At 40.0% G+C, this 22,173-nt stretch overlaps 1 protein-coding gene across 2 annotated transcripts in view; it reads left to right on the top strand.

Moving 5' to 3' along the window:
* The first annotated feature begins 1,952 nt into the window (after positions 1 to 1,952).
* ptpn11b (protein tyrosine phosphatase non-receptor type 11b) overlaps positions 1,953 to 22,173 on the top strand; it is a 37,970-nt gene continuing 17,749 nt past the window's right edge. For both annotated transcript variants that reach the window (XM_062391703.1, XM_062391702.1), the window contains exons 1-2: positions 1,953 to 2,097; positions 16,131 to 16,253. In XM_062391703.1, the coding sequence (XP_062247687.1) occupies positions 2,084 to 2,097; positions 16,131 to 16,253 (137 nt within the window). In that variant the 5' untranslated portion in view covers positions 1,953 to 2,083. The remainder of the gene's footprint in view (positions 2,098 to 16,130; positions 16,254 to 22,173) is intronic.

Genomic DNA, 22,173 nt, shown 5'->3' with positions numbered 1-22,173 from the left:
TTCCTCCCGTTCTGCATCAGGATGATTTGAGCTGTTCACCCGACCCAAACAATAAACCCTGTGTTCAAACCCATCTATCCTGTTTGACGCACATTGCATTTGGCGCAGAGAGATTCCGCGGAGAGGAGAAATTCCCACTGCATACTTTCAGTGTTTGTGTGTAGGCTCCAGCAGCACACTAGGTCAAACAGTGGAAAGCAAATCCATAGACATGAGGCCTGTGGGTTTACAGACAATTGCATAAGCCCATCCATCCCCCAGTAGATTAACCTCCACTGATAACCACAGGCTAGTGACGTCAGCGCTGCCCTGCCTCACTTTTACTCCTCTTCCCCCGTCGCCACCGTCATCCTCCTGAGCTGGGAGGTTATCCCATCATGAGAGAACAGATGATGAGGTAGAGACCTGCCAAATGTCCCACACCACAATAGCAGGGCTTATGCTCACTTTGCAAAACATTGCAAGTTCATAACCGCAGCGTCATATTCGAACCATCAGTCATCAGTTTTCTTAACTTAAGCTTTGTATTATTAATTGTATTTATTACTGATAATCTATCTATCTATCTATCTATCTATCTATCTATCTATCTATCTATCTATCTATCTATCTATCTATCTTGATTTTTAGTGTTAAGATATATGTTGTTTCGTTGAGGCTTTGCGGTCTGCTGGTTTTGTTTTGGGGATATTTAAGTAAATTAAAGGAAGAAATGAAAAGGTGTCTACTTATAAGTCTTAAATTGACTTCGGGTGCCAGGTTAATGTTGATCTTTTATCTCTATTATGTCACCATTATTGTGCTGAAAAGTGGTCTATAAACAATGTTACTGATAGATTAACATAGACCGTATTATCGCTAACAATATGGTCACACACTGTTTGTGTGAGCTCCTATTTACTGTTACAAACCTTAGTCAGCCAATCAGAAGTGAGAACGTAATGATCTAGTTATGCACATGTTTCAGGGACCCTGCAGGTCATGAGGCCGCTGATATTAACATGAATATGTCACTTAGAACTTTGAATGTTCTCCAGTGGGCACCATGTTAGCTGGAGTTAGACAGAACAGGAATGGAAGGTAAACGTGGATTTTAATTCATAAGAGTAAAACTGTCACATTAGATGTTTCCCTTTTATTATTTGAGTTGTATTCTTTTTTAAATTCCACCTCATGTATTTCCTTGTTGGAATCTTCACTTGTGCAGGTGTGGCTGGTTCCATCTGAGGGTGTGTAGTTACTCAGGTAAAAATCCCACAGAGGTTATTTGGATGGCTGGGGCTGGGAAGGCCTTTCTGATGGGAGGTGGGGCGCGGTCGGGTCCAGCTGCCTTAGGGCACCAGTACAAGTCCTGACAAATGGTGATATAGCATTTTCTTCAGCTTCTGTTTTTAATGAATATTTTAAATTTTTCTATTTATTTTTTATCTCAGTGCTAGCCCTAAGGGTGTTTGTGTGTGTGTGTGTGTGTGTGTGTGTGCGTGTGGGTGTGTTTGTTTGTGTGTGTGTGTGTCTGTGTGTGTAATGTATGTAATAGATTAGAGAGAAAGAATAAAATACCAGGGGGAAATGAATAATACAGAATAAAGTATTGGTCAGAGCACAAAATAAAATATTTTTGAATTCAGTTGTTGGAGAGTTTTTGGCTGCAAGCTATTTAGTTTATTATTTATTGCAGATATGTATTACACTTAGTGTTTTAATGTACCTTTCATAACCCGTTTGCACATGTGAGCAATGATACATTTATGTTTATGCCTGCACCAACGAAGACAATAAAATAATTTCTATTACAAAGTTTTTATTCACATTAAGTCATTATTTAGTACATGTATTTCTCATTAAATCGTATTGAAAAAAATCATAAAGCTACATTAACAAACATGAAAACGCACCTGTTCCTCTTTGAAGCCTCCGGACAGGGCCTTTGTTTTGAAGGCGCGCACCGGAAGCAGTGTGTGCGCCTGCGAGCAGCGGAGCCCGCAGGTCGAGCAGGAGCTGACACCGGGAGTCTCAGTCTGGTGAGCGGCTCAGCAGAGGCAGCAGCACCGCGTGAGGACACTTGACAGCTCCAGAGACTGCTATGACATCTCGCAGGTACAGTGGAGCTGCGTCTCTGTTTGTGTGAGGGTTCGAAACCCGTGTGTCATGGCGCCGCAACATTTAACACTCACTCACTGAGTCTGAGCAGCGGCGCCTCAACTTTTCTTTTCTTTTTTTTCTCCACCGTCCCAGCGACACAGTGAACTCACACACTTGTCTCCTCGTATTGTCGGGTCTTTGTGTGTCCGTGTTGTTGCTTTTGAGGGAGCATTAGTTCTTATACAACGGACTTAAAGTAACACAAGGGGCGACAAGCTTTGAGTTGAGTGTAATTTAGCTGCTGCTCCAAGAGGTAACGGTGAAAGTGTTATAGTGTATTTACACTGTGTGTGTGTGTGTGTGTGTGTGTGTGTTTTTGTTTGTGTGTTTGTGTGTGTGTGTGTGTGTGTGTGTGTGGGTGTGTGTGTGTGTGAGTGTCTGAGCTGCAGCTAAGTCTTTTAATATGAATGTACTTATATCCACACAGCACACAGGCTTTGTGGTGTAAAGTCTACTTCTCCAGTCAGTCTGGTGCTATGGGCTATTTCTGTGCCTGTCCTCCCACTGTGTGTGTGTGTGTGTGTGTGTGTGTGTGTGTCTGTGTGTGTTCAGTGCAGGAAACTGGTTTACAGCTTCCTGTGAATCTGAGTCCCCCACATTGTTTTAAACACACAACAAAAACTGAAAAGATAGGACCCTTCAGCGAAGCTCCAAAAATGAAAGTTTTCATAGAAACGTAACAGCCACATTAGTGTCAGGTATCCAACCTCATGTGTACAATTGCGTATGTAACTGCAACTTAAAAACAATAACTGTGTACGTTTATGACCAATTAATACTATTGTTTAGCAAAACGGTCGTAGCACCTTTGGGAATATTGAGGAATTATAGTAATAATGCTTATTTTGTAAAACGTCTTTGAAAAACTGTTACAAGGTTCTTTAGAAGTTCATGATGAGAAACTGAAGGCAAACAATTGGAATCTGTGAAAAGCAAACGAAAAGAACAATCAAAAGCAATTTGAAGAGCACACAGCAACAGCACAGACGCAGAAATAAAAAAATTGTTATAGATGAGAAACAAGTATAAAATCATTAAAATCGTCAGAACTATCTCTAAACATATGTCTTTAAGAGCGATTCAGAAGAGAGTCAGAGGTTTGCCAGACGGACCTCCTCAGGGAGATTGTTCCACAGAGTGGAAGTCCTGGCAGAAAAGGCCCAGTCACCTTACAAACCCAGGGACACTGGCCTACTTAACGTTGATGGTGGAGATTTCTGTGCAAGGTGACCTCTGAAATGTGAACTCAGCTTGTCCCATGTTCATTGCGGCTGCCGTTGTCTCAAGAAAAATGCAATGTTGGCAATTTAGAGAGTTTACAGTTGATACAAATAGTCTGCCACTATAAGGGTGAAGAAGGTAGCAGACGTGTTGTTGTACCGGATGATGTTGGACATATGACGGTTGGATCATGGTGTGCCTTTGCCAGGTGAAGTGGTGGCGAAATAATGATGTGGAGGTGAAAAGGCCACCGTACTGATTTGAGTCCACAAGTCATACACAAAGGCAGTTATTTCTACTCTGACAGAACGAAGAGCATTATTCATAATAGAACCGAGCTGGTATGGCTTAATGCACGTTACTTCAAAGGGAAATCGGAACCAGTGAAGAGGCCAGTCTAGCTGTGGCATTCAAGACAAACCCATTTCATAGTAAATATTTTAAAGTGATATTGTGTATCACTAATTCCTATCAACTTGATTTTGATCCCCGTACGTGAATACACGGATGAAAAGCTTTATCAGATTCTGTTTGTGCTGACCGTAAATAGGTTTCTCGTTTCTGCAAAATTCCCCATCATCCATGTTGACTAGAACTTTGGGGTTATTTCCTTAAACTTAGAATTTCAGTCTTATTTTCACTTTAAAACACTTTGTGTATTTCAGATTACTGGAATAAATAGCTCTTGGATAAAAAGATGCAAACAGCACACCGTAGATTGTACAGGTGGTGCCCTCTTGGTCATAATCTCCAGTGAATAAAATGTTACACAATGTATAAAAATAGTGGATAAACAGCATTTAAAATAAAAAACTGTTTTTGCCATAATTCCTCACTATATCACTCGAGTTGCCCCAGGGGCCAAAGCCACCAGCAGGATGAGATCAGAGATAGCGGAAACACTGAGCCAAAGTTAAAAGCTGGTTTCTTGTCAGCCAATTTCCATGGTGTGTCAGGCCAGAGCACATACTGCTGTTGCTCTGTGGCTTGTTCTCTACTTCCTGGGCTGAAATACCACAGGGGAACAATACTCCTGTGCGTGTCATCTCGATCTGACGGACCTGCTCTGCTGTGGATTGTGTCATTTCAGATCCCCATTTCAGGAAGGAATTTACTTCATCGTACTGTTAAGTGGGGCGTGGATTTCCACCTAAGTTGTTATTGTTTCTTGTCGTGAACATTTGTGGCAGTTAAGTCATAAAATAAATAAATAAGTTATTGTAGCAGTACCATTTCAACGATGATAAAGCATTGTTTGTGCACAGTGTAACTGCTGTAACACAGAGAAAGACGTTCAGGTAACACTGCTGTTCCATTTTTTACTTTGCCAGTTTTTTCTTTATGGCACAGTTTCCACTATTGGAAACCACCTCTGCTCCTCTTTGTTTATGGAGCAGACCTCGTCTGTCACTGAAACTCATTCTGACCAGCTGAGAACAGTGAGTCAGTTTTGTCGATAAGCCGACAGGAAAACAACAGCCCATGTGGAGGAATAAGATAACACCGGCAACATTTCCAGTAGTGCCTCCGACCCAACTGCTGGTTTTCTTCAGAGACACGGTTCGCATTTTACTCAAACTGAAAACAGTTGTGACAAAGCATTACAATGTTCTTCTTCACATGTCAATGATCATACGAGTTCGGCTTGTATGCTTAAACATGTAATGGCAAGGTGCTTATAAAGGACAACAAGACATGCTTTGCCAGGCGTATGTCGAATATTTGATGTTTGACGTATCAGAACAACCTTCCTCTCAGACTGAGCCATGTAAATCCAAGCTTAGCTGTTGTGGGTTAATGCTGAAACACCTGCTGTTGCCTCTGGATCCTCTTTATAGAGAAATTACTTTGAGTATTAAAGCCACGCTCGCTGGATTCAGTAAGAAGTGCTGTTCTCTCACTTTGTTTGACTGGTGAAATAAGTAAGGCTGGTATAAAGGAACAAAGTGAACTAAGAACTTCTCTTTGCTGAGAGGTCAATGCTCATATATAAAAAGTTTGTCACAGAAGGTGATACTTTGAGAAATTCATATTTCAAATGCTTGTGTGTCATCTCTTTCAGTACCTCAAATGTAACAACTTTCAAAGTATAAGTACAACTGCAACTAATAATTAAGGATGTTTGATATGACCAATGACCCATATGAACAATCAGATTGACTGTAGATTCAATGAATAAATTACCATTATTACCTATTCTCCTTTAGATATGAGCTCCTTGTTTTGTCTTCGCTGGCTGGAGTCTGTCTGGGTTGGAATGATGTGTGATCGAATGATGATTCATTGTTTGTGTGGCACATTTTGTGACACAAATAAAATAAACATTAGTTATAGAGCGATAGGCTTTTTTTCCCCATCGTCACACAACACACATCAAAAAGTCCTAATTTTTATTTTTCCTTATCAATAAAAAGAGCTGTTTTACTCTCTGTCAATTATCACATCAATAAGTTTATGATAATAAATTTAGCAATTTTAAATTAGCTTATAATTTCAACTGGCAGCTAAATCCAATTATCTTTATTTTCTGATGACCTAAAATAGTGAAAAGCATTCATTTTCTGTTACTTTCTATATGTAGGTCCTAAACTACATTAAAACTAACATGCCCTTCACCGTTTCCCTTAGGATGCAGTTGTAGCAGCAGAGGTGAAGCATCTGTGAAAATGTTTGTTTTGTGCACGAGCTGGAAAGTAGCTCTGTATTTGCTGGCACCAGGAAGACTAAGTACACGCAACTCATTTGTGCACAGCCGTGAGAAGGAGAAATGTCTGTCTCTCTTTCATCTGACATCTCAAGATTTAGGGAAACACACTTCTTTGTTCCAAATTTTCTTTCTTAACTTTCATTTCCAGAATGAACTTGTTTCACCATGCTGTTGCATCATCAGTATTAATTTACTTGTGTAAGGTAATGATAAGGCTATCTCCTCAACTGGCCTGGATGTAGGGATGGTCAATTTACCGAAATTGTATGGAAACGGACATCATCTTGCTCATGTCAGCTAATACTTCACCAAATGTGTGGATGCATGAACTGTCGGGATTCCGCTGCAATCTGAGCTGTGTAACCATACTGCATGTCCTCCCTCCCTTCTTACTCCCCTTCTGACCTGCACTCACTTTACACATTAAACTTCTTACACCATCACTAATCAGAAGGTATTAGGACCCAATGAGTTCTGAAACTTACTTTGTGATTTTTCGATTCGCTCTATAGTTTACCAGACACAAATTAAAAAACATTGAAAAAAGGCACAACATTTTTGCACGCACGCAGCAGGGATGGGCTGGGATGTGAGGGGGCCGAATAAAATATTCGTTCAATAATCTTAAACAAGGTAAAAGTTTGAAATAATTGTGATATACATAGAAATGAATATAAGATTATTATCTAAAGAGTTGGTATGGAATTCTTTCCTTTCTTCTTCTTTCACCAGTGTGAGTAACGCCTGCCCTGCATATAAGGGGAAACACTGCCTTTAGTTCTGCATTGTAAATGAGATATGGAAAATCCAGACACCTCCATAGATTTGCATCTATTCAATTGTGATAAGTAACATTTTCCTGTGAACTCAACACTTAACTAAACGACATCTATAATGTGCTGTCCCTTATTGTTTTGCATGCTAAGGGGAAAAACGACATTAGACCATTCTACACTGTTCACAAAAATATAACTTTTATGTTAAAAATACAGTTTTTTTCCCCGTAAAGCATTCAATCCAAATTGAGACAGGGATTATTTCATTATTTTAATCTTATGCATACGCATATTTCCCCATGTTCTCGCAGATATCAGACAAAAGTGCAAAGACCTGCACTTTAGAAAATGCATTTCTTTGTGCTTTTTCAAAATGGTTAAAATGATGAATACTTATTATGTAATTATGTGTACGCACAGTTTTTGGGTAAATCTGGGTTTGCCACTCCAAGCAAGACGTCTAGTGAGTATTTACCAGTTCCAGTTTCCCATAGCGTTCCCCGATCTCTAGTAATAAAAGGATGGATGTGTCCATGACAAAAAAACAGGAGTTACTTATTAACCACTGATGCCTGGAACTCCTTTTACTCTGTGTTTGATTAGTCCTGTTTACTCCATGAAAATATAAAAACCAGGAAACTCTGGATACTAGTTATTTCTTGAAAGAAATATCTATCTAGCCTTATTTGTCATATCACCGATAGCATTCAGCCTCTACATACTGTATGTGCAAGTGTTGAAAACAAACTACATGCACATGCCTAGTCAAAAAGTAATTTAGCTAATTCTACTACACTAACTGCTTGGTGCTACAAATGCAGAGAAGTAAAATATTCAGCGATAGGGTGTGTGCGAGGTTTGTGCCCCATGTAGATACCCCGAATCATCAGCTGGGCTGAAAATAGCTGCAACATTACCAAATCCCACAACCCGGGGCTTGCCTGTGACCAATATATCCCTAGCAGAGGCTTTCATGCAGCGCTGCGGCTACTAAGTATATCACCTTTTTGTCAGTCGGCCTAGACAGGGGTGCTTTAAATAGCCCACTTGGTCTATATTGAACTTGAGACATGATGTAAGAGGATAGAGCGGTGGCTGGATGCACACTGGGCCCATTTCCCCTCAACCAGCCTGGGGCCTCACCTGCAGCTCCCAGCTGTCCTGTACTCTCCTACACTACGTTTTCGCTTCCCTGCGGATGCCTCATCCCACAAAACCATTCTATTTGAAATCTCCTTATCTTTTGTCTTGTCTCTCCCTCCATTTCTCCCTCTCTCTCGCTGCCCAAGGCCAGATGCAAGGAAATGGGGCGCCTGGTGGTTTTCAAAGGGAGTCTTATTCTTGGAAAGCCCTGAGTCACCCTTGCTCCTGTGGTCATGATATGAGGAGGGGAGGGATAGAGGTGCTGGATAGGGTTGTATCGAGAGGTCATGCTCTTCACAATGTTAGAAAGACCTATTTAAATTGACAATGACTCAAATTGGACTGTACTACACAGATCGACTTTTCAGTAGATTTTAAAAACTACACATAACTTCTAGGACAAAAATAATCTCCTGCGTTTGATACTGCAGGAACTGTGCAGACTAGTTGTAAAAGTGTAAAGATAGACCATTTGGTAATCCAGAAATGTATTTTCTACTAAAGGAACAACTTCTGAGTATCAGATATTATGAAGTTGGTCCAGTAAAAGGTACACAACTTGAACTTCATGTTATAGATATTTTTTACACTGCTTTATGTAAAAACAAGCCTGGTAGGTTTAAATAGAGATTTGGGGAGTTTAGAGGTTTTGTAACATAGTGTATGGTGAAGTGTTAATAGAGGCCAGAGATCCAAAATCTGAGAAGCCATAACCTTTGACCATACAGCCATGTTAGCTTTCTAATAGGATAGTTAATGCCTGAGAGATTACGGTAATGTTATTAAATCAGCTCTTTCTGTCTCCGGAAAAATAACTATTTGTACATATTGCCACTGCTGGTTAATTTGGAGCATGAACATTTGTTACCAAATAAGCCGCTTAAGACTCTGTATGCTACTGTTCTGTCTATACATGGTTTTCCTGTTGAGTGATGGCCTAGAAGTTAATTAATAACCAGAGCAACACACACAGTAAGAGAGACGGCAAATACATTTTGTCCTGACCGTAGACAACGAAGGCAGCCAAATCAACAAATAATAGCTTCACTGCAAATCGCAAAAAGGCTTCCCAGAAATCCTACAAAGAGCCAGGATTCAATAAGGGACATTTAATTACTAAATGTCCGTTATGCAGTTTTGTAATTAAAAAGGAAATGTCTTGTTTAATTTACCCTGTTTAAGAAGGAGTGATTGCACCAGAGGCAAACATTAAAGCAGTGCATCAAAATAGTACTGTAAGTATTTCATCACAATGGAAAAGAACCGCAGTTCTCAGAAGTGAAGCAGTGCAAGGATCTTTTTATAAACATGTGAATTAAAACAACATACTGATTTGTTACAGTTAAAAAACTTTGAATCTTGGTGGCCCCACAAAGTTGCAAATTGTAATTAAATATTTTTTGGAGATATACCAAGAAATCTTATATTTATAAAGCCAAAAGGTAGTGTAAGAAAGCTTTTCATTTTTGTATGACTCAGTTGAAAGAATAAGAAACCAATGAATTCTTACAATCACAAGCCAGAAAAGAAAACCATCAGAAAAGTCTGTTTTCTTTGTTTTCTTAGCAGAGTCAGAACATCAGTTCACCATATTCCAGCTTCCTCTTTCACCATTGAAGTAAAATAATTGGGAGAAAAAACACTTGCTGCCTTGTTCTCCCTGCAAGCTTCTTGGGGAGCTTCATGATGCAACATTCAAGTCTGTTGAGCACTTGCCTTTTCCTGTGACAAAACTGGATCCCATCAGGACTTTGGAGAAGCAGGTCTGGCACGTTTATATCCATGCACAGTTTTCTCAAGTGGCTTCAGAGCAAAAACATTCTGGCTTGTTGTTGCAACCTTAGTAGTTTGCTCTTGGTACAAATACAGCTTAAGGCATCTTGGGTTGTGCACTTGGTTAACAACATTATATAGTTAATGTCCATAATATTTTTAGCTACGGTAGAGGCATAACTCTTGCAATGGAAGTGTTGGTCTGTTCATTGTTTTCCTGCTTGTTTGGTTCACCATCCAGACTACTATATCTCAACAACTGTCAGATGGAAGGCATTTAAGGTCCCCAGAGGATAAACCCTAATGACTTTATTGAACCAAAGTCCTTCTCTTAGGTTACAACCACAATACTATGTTTTAGTTTATCGCTGTTGCTACGTTTATGCCTGCCATCCATATCACTCTTTGAGAAGTTAGGAAACACAGCTTTTTCTCTGTGAGAGCGCTGTGTCATTCACGTAGAAGACGATGAAGATGTCAAGAGAGTTTGTTTGAATGCGTCTTTGCAGAAAACCTCCTGCTGAGTTTGAATTAGCAACAGATATAACTTATACCAAGCTAAACTACTGGATTTTTGATATACACTGTAATGAAAATGTATTCATTCAATGAGCATTTTAGATGCACAGAGCCATTCACATTATTGGACTTCAAAAGTTGTTAAAGGGATAGTTCACTGAAAAATTAAAATTCACACATTCATTCTTGTCAATAGTATGCCAATGGAGGAGTGGGTGAAGGGTTTGAGAACAGATAAATCTTCTTGAGCACCGCACACACTATTGCCCGAGGCCACGACTGCTAGCCTCGCCATTTCCAGTAGTGGACTGTTTGGCCTGTATCTGAAGAGTGGAAGGAATCACTAGAGTATGTGCCCTTTGTAATAGTGGTATAATCCAAGGGGTCATTGTAGTTCATTTTGAGGGGACCACAGTCTTGGGATTTTGTCCTCTTCATTTCTTTTTCTAACTCATCTACAAATATCCCTAACCCACCCTTGCAAAATGAATAGCCTAATGGCGTACTGCTGAATTGGCTGGATTGCAAGGTCTAACTATGATCCGATGTAACTACGCCTTGCATGATTAGGTGTAATCTCTAGGCACAGGCAACACAGCTGTTGCTTTTAGCCTCCAGCAAGATAGCAAGGTCCTTGTGGCTCCCAGAGACCTGGCACCCGCATCTTCTGGGTTGGCCGGGGCTGTGTTACGGCCAGAAAAAGCTCAGTTGGCGTTAGGATCACAGAGTCGGCGTTAGAGAGCAGCCTTTTGACAGCCCCTGACCTCTTAGGGTATGTAGGAGAGAGGGTGAGGCTCACTGAGGAGAGCAAAGGGTGGTGGACCAGTCCGCCAATGTCTGTCACATGCATCTGAAGTTAGAAAGTAGGGAATGTGGGGGGGGACGCCTGATATCACTGATGGCCTGCTCACGCTTGTCCAAATCCCAGATTAAAAGGCCGCCGCCCCCTGGGCTTGCTTTCCCTCCCGCCCCACACTCACTCGCTCTCTAACACTCTTTGCAAAGCACCCCCCACAACATACACACACACACACACACACACACACACAAACACACATTTCTCTGTCATTTCTCTCACTGTCTCTGTCTTACTCTATCTAACCCAGAAACTACTTTACAAGCACCCCGAGCCCCCTCCCTCACCCCTTTGTCCCTATATCTCCCTCGTCCCCTCTCATCCTCCCTTGTGTAACAGTGCCCAGTGCTGGATTACTAACATCTGATGCTGCTCAAGCAAAGGGCTGTGTCAGGCTTTGACCAGAATGGTGAGGTAGGGTATTCATCTTAATTCATCTTAATTCAGGTTTTTGCTGTTGGACAACCCTCAAAACACTTGGAACTCCTCTCTCCACTAATAACAGCTTTGATTCCCTGTTGAATTAATTAGATATACAGACTCTAGTGCTGTAGGAGAACAAGTGTACTGGAGAAACTACAAGGATGTGCAGAAGTGTGCACGTAAAAGGTCAGTCCCTTCTTCCACTTAAAGGTGGGTGTTTCAGGAGAATTAGTTAGGAAGAAGCAAAGAGTACAATCTAGTTATAAAAACTGTTGTTGACTTGCCTGCCAAGGCACTCTGGAGAAAGGGTCCCCCTGCCCTCAGCTACCCTTTAATCTGACAAGTTGCCTTGTAGAGAAGTTGCTTCTATTTTGTGTTTAAAGCAGCAGTTCGATGTTGTGTCTGGTTCCATCTCGTCTCCATTGTTCTGATTATTTTACGAGCGACAGCAGCACTGTGATGAGGGATTAAATATGGATTAGTGACATAAGGCATTTCGCCCCTCTGTTATTATTTTTCTGTATGAATCCGTGTAGGATTAAACACAATACCAGAAGTAATCTGTCCACCAGATGACACCCATGACCTGTCACTGGCTCCCTAGTACTACATAAACTAAATACGTTGGCCAGGTTGGGTTTTATTGTAGATAGACAGTTGTGACAAGTGGAAACATAAAGTCAAAAAAAAGATGGAAATGCCAAATTGATTACAATAACTTTTAAATAAATTCTGCCTGTTACTTTGACTACTGCCAACAGTCAAGGTAGCATGAATTGTCTTATAACGTCTTGTTAGATTGAATAAAAGCATGTCACATTAACTAGTTTGTAAGTAACAAAGCACAGAAACAGTGATGCCATAAACGTTGTGGTCCACGGCTAAGAAGACTTTTCCTAAATTAATCAGACTGACTCAGAACTTGCCCTTATAAGGTATTGGAAATGTAGACAACAATAAAACATAATGAGTACGGCAAAAAACTTTATTTAATATTGAGCAATGCCAAACAAAAATCTTGTATGTCAAAGTTGTGTTAATATAATTGTGTTTGTTGTTGTTTTCTTCTCAATGAGCACAATTTCACTAGAGTATTTTTATAAACAAGATACTGCGCGACACATGCATGTACTGTAGTATCTCAGAGGGATTTACTTTGAGTGTTGTGGATAACCATGTATCACTCTTTCAGTGCCTTCTAATGATTTCCTGTTTGTCAACAAATGGGTCGTCGCTAACCACCAAACCTCCCCCATAGTTTTTCAGAGATTCCGCTAATGTCATATGCCCTGTTTAGATCACTCTCTCATTTCAGACATATTTGTGACTAATCCCCAAGTGATCACTTAAAATACATGTTTTGTGAAATTCTTCCTATAATATCCTTCCTCTGCTCTTGCAATGAGAGATGGTGCAGTATTGCCTGGGGTCAGATGACAGACATGCACTGAACTCTGCAGATCCTCTGTATTTTTTTTAGAGTCCGTGTGAGAGGCTCCGGATTATCTGCTTCGCCGTCTAATATAAATTAGAAATCCAGGAGAAGTAGATGTGAGAACACAGCACGGGATCTGGCGATGCTGGGGGTTTATGATGCTTCTAACGTGTAACAGACACAAAATTGAAAACAAATATCTCCAGTTGAAAAAGCGATGACACACACATAGAAGACATCGATGCATATGTCAAGAGAGTTTATGGCGATGAGAGCCGACAGCGATACTGTGTGTTGTAAAGAAAACCATGTGATCTACACAGCGGAATTAATACATCACTCCCTGCCTCTGCCTGCTGCCCCCGGCTGCTGCACTTCTTACCTGAATAATGTGGAGGATTTTATGCTGTTGTGAACGATCTGTGCAAAGAAGCTCCCGCCCCGCTGCATTGTGCATGTGTGAAATGCAAACTGCGGTAAACTCTGTCTCCAATTCTACGAACTTTACCCGCATGTCATTTCTGAAAACGGCTTAAGAGACCCTCCGGGGGATTTACCCAGAGTGAGTGGGGGCGTTGATGACGTTTCTATAACGTGACAGATAAAATATTTAAAAAAAGTAATAATAAAAATTTCTCAAGATGAAAAATCATCAGTGCCATTCATGTCAGGCACCTGATCAGAGATTGCTCTGCTGTATTTTTCATGTACATGGAAGGCAAACTCTGGAAAAAGCTGGGAGCCAGTTGTGCGGACATTCGCAAGTCTGAAAACGGCTCGTGTTTTGCGATCTGGTCCTGTCCTGTTGAATGATACAGGCATTTATATGACATCTCTATACTTCATATCCTTTCCATCAGGGTAGATCAACCAGATTTTATTATGGTTTTTAAGTTGTTTAACACTACTCTAGTGATAAACCTTCAATAATTTAATATCCTCAATGACATACAACTGAGAAATGTTGTGCCCTGTCTTGGCCCTCCTTTACAAATCCTATCACACATTTAGCATCATTAATTCACCTGTCTTTTCATCCACTCTTCTCATATTTCCACTCGGTCATTGTAAAACAGGTTGAGCTGCTTTGTGATTGACAAGCAGTGTCACTCGAAGTTCTTTTGTTCCGAAATAGTTAATTAATAGTTAATTAAAACAGAAAGTCTGGCGGCTGATAGTATGAATGTCAGGACTAAATATTCTCATTACACAGTGATCACAATAATGTTTAAAGAAGTAATTAAAATTATTATTAAACCTTATTACAGGCTCAAGGCCAACAGTATTAAAGACAAAATAGAAAGCATTTAGTCACATAACGGGCAGAGCTTCAGACCTTGGCACTGGGAAGGGAACAGTATTCTGGTGTGTGTTTTAGGCTCTGAGGTGACACAAGATCTGCTGAGCTGACACATTAGTCTTATTTCTGGGTTTGTGTCATACAGTGGGCAAAAACAGAAACGGCTAAATGTTCGCCCACTGTTGAAGCCTCAGATACTAGTATCTACTAAGCACAAGCTACATAAAGGCCCTCTTCTGTTGCCTGCTGCCTGCACATTCACTGGGATAAATTAATCAATAATAAGTCCTGTGTAATGTGTCGGGGGTTGTTGTAAATTTGGGATGGGTAACGCATAATTTCCAAGAGTCATTATGACTACGTGTCAGTGTCGGAAATATTTTCCATTCTTGTTGAATCATAGACATTAACATGGCTGCAACTAAAGACTCTTCTGGTATTTGAATAATCTTGCTACTAACTTTTTCCTAAAAGTAGTAATCTGCAGCTTTCCAAATACGCACATGAAGGACAAAGCGGCCCTAGCACTTTTTCCAACCTGTTTACCAATGTGATTACATTGTGCCTTACTCCCACCTGCCCCCCCACTCCGACCCCAAATGCACACTCCCATGTCCCTGAACCATTACACATATTTTGTCGCCACTGATGAACAACAGATCATACACTGTTTATGTATGGTCTCCACACAGCTGACTTACAGCCATTCACTGCGACATATCTGCTCTACCAACTCACTGCCTCGTTTAAGACTAACATAGTCCATCACACATTAAAGAGTTGTTATGCAAGCCACTGTGTAGATGTACTCACTTTATGTCTAGCGACTATTTCTGCATAATGAATAATGTAGATCCTCAGGTCTGTATAGGTCGCAGCGTCGAACACTCCAGTGAGGGTGCACAACGCAGATAAACAGTCACCCTACCTGAAAAGTGCGCTGGCTAAATATTTGCCACAGTGTTTTGCAACAGAGGAAGTAATGTGTAATTATTAGCTTTGGCTTTGCTGAACTATAAACTTTGTGTTCTTCCCTTTCAAACATGGACACGACATAAGGTTTGCACGTATTTACTGATTCATAAAAGATGTTACTTTATATCTCAATTAAAAGAAATACAGCTATTCTATGTCCTAACCCATTACCATGATCATGACTTCAGATATTATAGTAAAACATTTGCAGTTACAGTTGCTCACAGGTTTGGACCTAGATTTATAGCTGTTGTTTTCATACAAATCTCGTTAGAAATAATGCCAGACTGCTACAGGTCTACCTAATTTATGTTGTTATATTATTGTTTATTGGCGTAATGTAACTTTAAATCATCAATAAACATGAATCATGTGACACCATAAAAAGCAGGTCAATGATAGGATCTGAAGTATAATTCATTTTTGGTTGATACATTAGGTTTACGATAAATTCAGGGTAAATAATGATATGATACCACTATCAGAAAAGCTGATAATTGTGTTAAAAAGAGAAGGATTGGGATCAATATTTCCGTTTTCAATTTATTTTATGAAAAGAAAAGACATAGACCCATTCACTTTAAAGCTAAGTCTATGGATAGACTTGACATTTAATGAGTATCTTCTTGACTGCGTTGGAATTGTTTTACGTACAACTACTACCCATGTTTGTCTCTTATGAACATTAAACGTATGCCTCCTCAATCACACCTCCATTAAGACTCACAATTCACTAGCTTAACCTAAAAAGTATTTAAATTGAAGAGCCGCTCGATGAATGAGAATGCTCTCCTCATCTGTGCACCAAAACATTTCATGGTCACGTCTAGCAGCTGAGCAGTTTGTCTCCTCATTTTCAGGTGGTTCCACCCCAACATTACCGGAATTGAGGCAGAGCAGCTCCTGTTGACCCGGGGAGTCCACGGCAGTTTCTTGGCCCGGCCCAGCAAGAGCAATCCAGGGGACTTCACCCTCTCTGTCAGGTAAGTCAGACAGTTTTCCAGATATCGACTCAGTTTTCAATCTGATAGTGATAAGTGTTCACCTCTCAGAAACTGGCAAGGTGTCTTTGACATCTCTGCCCATGGATTAGTAGATGATTAAACATTTTTCTGTGGATGAATATATACAATGGGCGCATCAGGATGGAGCTGAGATGAGTGTAACTCTGTGTTATTTCTTTCATTCATACCTAAAACCCATTTATCTTAATCTCGTTAATTGAGAGCCCGGGTGTGTTGCAGAGAGATGTTTCTGGTAAGTGGGGTTTAGAGCATCATGCCACGGTGATTACTTAGAGCAGGAAACAAACAGAAGAAGAGGCAGTTGGAAGAGTGGCTCTTCCTTGGCAACGGAAGCTTTTAAGAGATGCATCGGTCTGGTAGAAAGTCCAAACGCATTTGTTACACTGTGACTAGCTGGCATGGCAACATTTGTCTGAAATGTATGTGTGTGCGTGTGTGTGCATGTGTATCAGTGCATGAGGGAGCGAGAGGGAAAAGAGACAGTATTTAGCTTTAAATTATGTTGAAGAATGAGGGACCTGTTAAGGCTTAGACATTCACTTTCTATGGTGTGGTGTGAGTGTGTGATGTGTTGGTGTGTGGGTGTTGATGGGGTGAGTTATTGTCATGGTTTGTGGTCTTTACAGACTGTAAAGGGATAGTTCACCAAGAAAATGAAAATTCACAAGGTCTTTGAGTCCACAAAAAAAACTTTGACTCTAAACGGCGCCTTTTTACACTAAGTTTTAAGTCTAAAAGTCTGCAACCAAAATTGATGATGCTACTATAGCGGATGTAGCAATGCTAACGCGCACCCCGCACTTCAAAACTTGGTGTAAATGACGCCGTTGTGAGTTGAATATGAATGTTGGGCCTTCCGGACACTTTGATGACACCACACAAGCAGTGCCACTTTTAGGCCAATTCTAAACAGACTTTTAGAGACGCTTTCTCTTTCTTTTTTTACCATTAGTTAGTGATGTGTAACTTGGTACTAGCACAATCTAGATTTTAATAATTACATTTATACCATATGATATTTGAACTTTCAGCCTCATACACCTCAACACTTTGGATTCAAAATTTAAAATGATATATGTAAATACTGTGATAAAGATCTGTTTCAAACAATGCAACCGTCACTGCCCACATGCTTCCATTGGTCCTTTGCCTTGCTGTGGTTGCATTGTTGTCCCTGTGCCTGGATGAATTAAACATCATAGATGTGCCTGGAGTTTCTTACCAACTCACAGTCTCTCCCCAAAAAGTGCAGCCAGTGTTTCAAATGTACAAATTTCTTCCCTCTGGGCTCTTAATTGCCTACACTGGCATATATCACTGACTGGTAGGCTTCAAATGAAGTCTATCAAATGGGGAAATATTGGAATTTACTCAAGATATCAAATTAAAGCAATTCTAAGCAAGCCTTATCACACACTCAATCACACTCACACACACACACACACGCACACACACACACACACACACACACAAACACACACACACGTACACACACAGGCAGTGTCTTATCAGAGAGTCTAATTAGCTCGTCATGAGGCAGGTTTCATCTTACTGTGGCCATTAGGAGCGGGACAGTTACTGTGAGTGTTCAGATTTAATGGATGCTGAGGGACTGTTGTCCCCCCTGTTCTTTCTTATCTTCCTCTCAATGCCCATCCCTTTCTTATCTCCACCACCTCTTTTTTTCCCTGGTCCACAAGGTCAACAGAAGCTGCTCAAAAGCGTCGGGAGCCTGACATCTAAGATGCTAATGAGAGCTTTTTGAGGGTTTTGAAAATGTAATCAATTCAGAGTTTCATGAACCTCAAAGAGGGAAAGGAGAAAGTTGGAAGCAGAAAAGTTTTGCCATAATTTATATCCATGTCCAACTTTGTAAGCAGAGCTGTCTGTTCAAGTTTTCTCCATCATTTTTCATGCTCTTTATACACTCGAAAGACCCCAAGGAGGAATTTTAAGGTCAATTTTAAGATTTTTTTTTCTCCAGGGCAAATTACTACAGAGAGCAAATGGATTTTCTCCTGGCCTCTGTATTATATAATTCTAGCCTGGGTTTGCTTAGATCTGTTTCCACTGCAGCGAGGCTATTTATAGGTTTGCACAGTTGAGTAAAGAGCAGTTCACCGATCTATGATTGTAAATAGCATTTAAACTGCATTGTTTCCCAAGTCTTCATTTCCGAGGGGTTCTGTAGTTTCTTACTTTCTGTGTTGAATGTCAATGTTGCATTGTGACATCTATCGTCCCTCATTGTGACATGGCCCAGTTTAACACTCGCAGCTGACAGTGGCATTAGGTACTAACTAGATCTGCGTGTCAGCAAGGACAAAGACACAACAACCACAACTCTAAAGCGTGCACATGTTTGTGTCAGTGTTTCTTCTTTCCTGACAAGTACATGGAGTTCCTATTGCATGTAAAATTAACAATACAGCAGAGTCATACATTTTCAATAAAAAAAAGGAGATTTTATTTGAATATAGGGAACAATTTTATGCTAATTGATGACTATTAGATGATAGGATGCTCTGACCATTTTGATTGAATGCATCCAAAACACTCACCTGGCTAATGGTGACTTCTAATCCTTAACTAATGTTTGTATAATTTTGCCAACTCCTGCCCATGTGTGAGGGCGTCAGGCTTTATACTGTACTATACTGAACCACGAGCTAAACAGTCAAAAACCTGTGAAGTCTTCCAGCTGTATGTGATGCACTCTCACCAGATGTTTCCAATGACTGCTCATGTTTCCGCCGCCTTTGCATTCTAAAGACTTGTTGACCTTTTGTCAACCCGAGTGAAGTATAATCACGCTTTTGAGTTTTCTAGTATGTGTGTGTGTGACCTGCCTCTCCCCTAGCACATAGAGGGGAGAACAGAGAAAATGCATTGTTGACAAATATCTAGATCAAAAATTAAGTCCATGAGATGAAATGTTTGAGATACGTTTTGTTGTTTGGTCCGTAATGTGTGTTTCCAGCCATTCTTTTGCGGATTGTATATTTGTTTTTTATCAGCTCAGTTTAGCCTTTGTCTTTGACTTAGCATATCTACTGCTGCGTATGAACAAACAAGATAAGAGTAAGATTTCCCGGGTGCCTTTATTTGCAAACACTTCTTATCTCAATTTGGTCAGCCTTTAGAAGTCGGCAGTGTACAGCTGAGAATATATCGACCGACTTAGTTCAATAAAATATTTTACCAGATGATGAACTTGATGTATGCCTGTTTTTTCCAAAGCTCCTCAGAAACAGAACATGCTGTCCTGACATAACATTGTAAATTTGAGGTCGGTTTCAAACATGGCTCCTCGATAATCTAGGTTAAAGCAGTGCAGCAGTCTGCTTCATATGCACGAGTGGAATAGAAACTTTATCTGCCTCAATTTAAAAAGTGGACTGGAAGCAGTAAAAGGGATTTCTCAGTGGTGTCAGGCTGTGTTGAGTGAAGAATATTACTTGCAATGGCTTCGGGGCAAAGCAAGCAATAATTTAGAAATTCAAGACTTTGTACGTGCATAAGTACGTGCATTTTGCAGCAATATATTCCCCAGTTGTCCATGGGTGTGTACTTCATCTTCTGGGTGAATGAGTTAGTGATCTAAATACTGCTTATTGCTAGAACACACCATTTTTTCCAGATTCAGTGCTTTGGTTTGAATGTTGCAAGACAAATGTACACATAATCCTGCTCATAGATATGATTCGTTGCTGCTCTGGCTTTTGAACTAGCAGAATAACAATACTGTGATCTGATCTGACTGTGTGACATTTCGTACGCTTGTAGCTCACTATCAATGCAAGCCAGCTCATAGATTAATCAAAGACAAAATTATCTTCTCTCTTTCTGCTGCGTTTTTTTTCCAGTAAAGCATGATACCATCACACCATGAAATTGAATATGTTTAAAGACTGACTTAACCTCCACAATATATTATTACTATATACTAAGCACGCATTGGTTTTCGTCCGGCCATGCTGAACGTGTAGTTATTCACGCTCTAATTTGTAGTTATTTAATCTAAAGTTTGTACTATTTGCCTTTGGATAATAACAAAAAAATTAGCCGGGTTTATGTGATTATCATGTGGAACAAAACAGTAAAGCTGAGATTAATCTAGTTTGTCCAAAGAGTTGTCTTATTCCAGACGTGACATTTCTGGCAGATCGTCATTCTATTGCAGCTGAAACTAGATGGGCACTCATACATCTGTCAAGAACCAACAGCCCCTTTACAGATGAAAACAGACAGTCATGAAAACATAACCTCCATGGCAGAGGTAGCAGCCAAATAGGATGTTGGTGAGAATTTAAATTCACTAAATTGAAAATGCAGAACTTTTTTCAGTAATGAGGAACAACCAATGTTTTAAATCTTTCAACCTTCCTACATGGACCAACATGACTGCCCTTTGTGGATATTAAAACTTTATGTATAGTCTGTCATTTAACATAATGTACACAAAAATATGTCATTCCTTTTAGCAGAGATTGGCAGATTTATGCACATGTCTACTCTGCTGCTGGGATGTTTAACAGTGGTTAGATTGTCAGAAGGATAAGCTTACAAACAGTTCCTTAATAGTTTATTATGTGTATCAGTAGAAGATTGACACAGTTTTGCATAAAAAGAGCAGTAAAGTGATGTTATAATTCTAACTGTTTATGGCAAAAAACCTAGATGAAAAAAGGACATTACTGAGTCAGAGCTGAGCAGACATGATGCTGAATTTGCCTCCCAGTATTTTTACAATTATTCATCTATAAAGGTTATCTATTTCTGAGAGAGGGAGAGGGAGGAAGTGACTGAAAGTTTAATGCTGTTAAACTCTGAGATGAAAGAGGTTTCTGGTCTGAGAGAGGAGAATGGGCCTTTAACACGGTCGTAGACCTTTGGCACCTTGCCAACAGCTGCTAATAGAGCCATAAAGCAATTACTAGGAAACACTGAGAGGGAGAGAGATGGATTATTGCACAGATGAATGCAAGGATGGAGCAGAGGATTTACGGTATTTGGAGTAAGAGGATAGGAAAAAGCAAGAAAAAATAGGAATGTGAATTTTTGGAGAACAAAAAGAAAAGTGATGCAGGGAAATAGGATTTGTGCCATTGATATGACCATTAGCTGCTAATCAGTTTGAGGAAGAGAGGATACTGTGATATCTCATCCTGGAGACCAGTTGGACTGACTGCCTGGCTAACTCCCCTTTGCTCCCTGACACAGTTATGTGTTGGTGTGTCATCCTTGTTAATATGTTTACAGGATGTTTGTTTGTCTCCGCTCAGGAAACATGTTTAACGCAGTTCTTTGAGATGGAAAATGGAAAAGTAGATTTACATAGCAGGAGTACAGAAGCATTCGTCTTTTTCTTCACTTCCTTCCAGGCAAATCCCATAGAAATTTATATACATGTGTGAGTTTTGTGCACCTATTCAAACCAGCCGGAGGACTTTGAATATGTAAAGTGGTAACAAATGTTTTTCTGGCTTATCGGTCTTTGAGCTTGGCAGCTGCATGAATCTTTTTTCCCTCTTGCTCTGCTTCCTCTGAATACATTAGAAATGAAAACGACTGAGTATTGAGAAGATTTTTTGTTGTTTTCTGCAGAGAAGTGGAAGTGAAAAAATATTTTGGGCGCGATAAAGTGGATCTGTTATTGTTATTAAACTTTTTTTAATCACTGCGTCTCTGTAGCTTTTTCTCACATTTTCTTTTCCTGCAATAGCTTGTGGCTTATTTTATCATTTCAATTCTGCCACAGATGGAAAAGGTCAAATTTATATCATTCAATTTACATGTTATACACTTATTACTCTGTCAGCCTCATAAGAAATGCCTAGCTATTGCAGATACAGAACTAGGTAGATCAATGTGAGAA

This window comes from Platichthys flesus, chromosome 7, assembly GCF_949316205.1.
Source record: "Platichthys flesus chromosome 7, fPlaFle2.1, whole genome shotgun sequence".
NCBI classification, from domain to species: Eukaryota; Metazoa; Chordata; class Actinopteri; order Pleuronectiformes; family Pleuronectidae; genus Platichthys; species Platichthys flesus.
The sequence above is the reverse complement of the archived record's forward strand: the minus strand, read 5'-3'. Positions and strand labels throughout refer to the sequence as shown.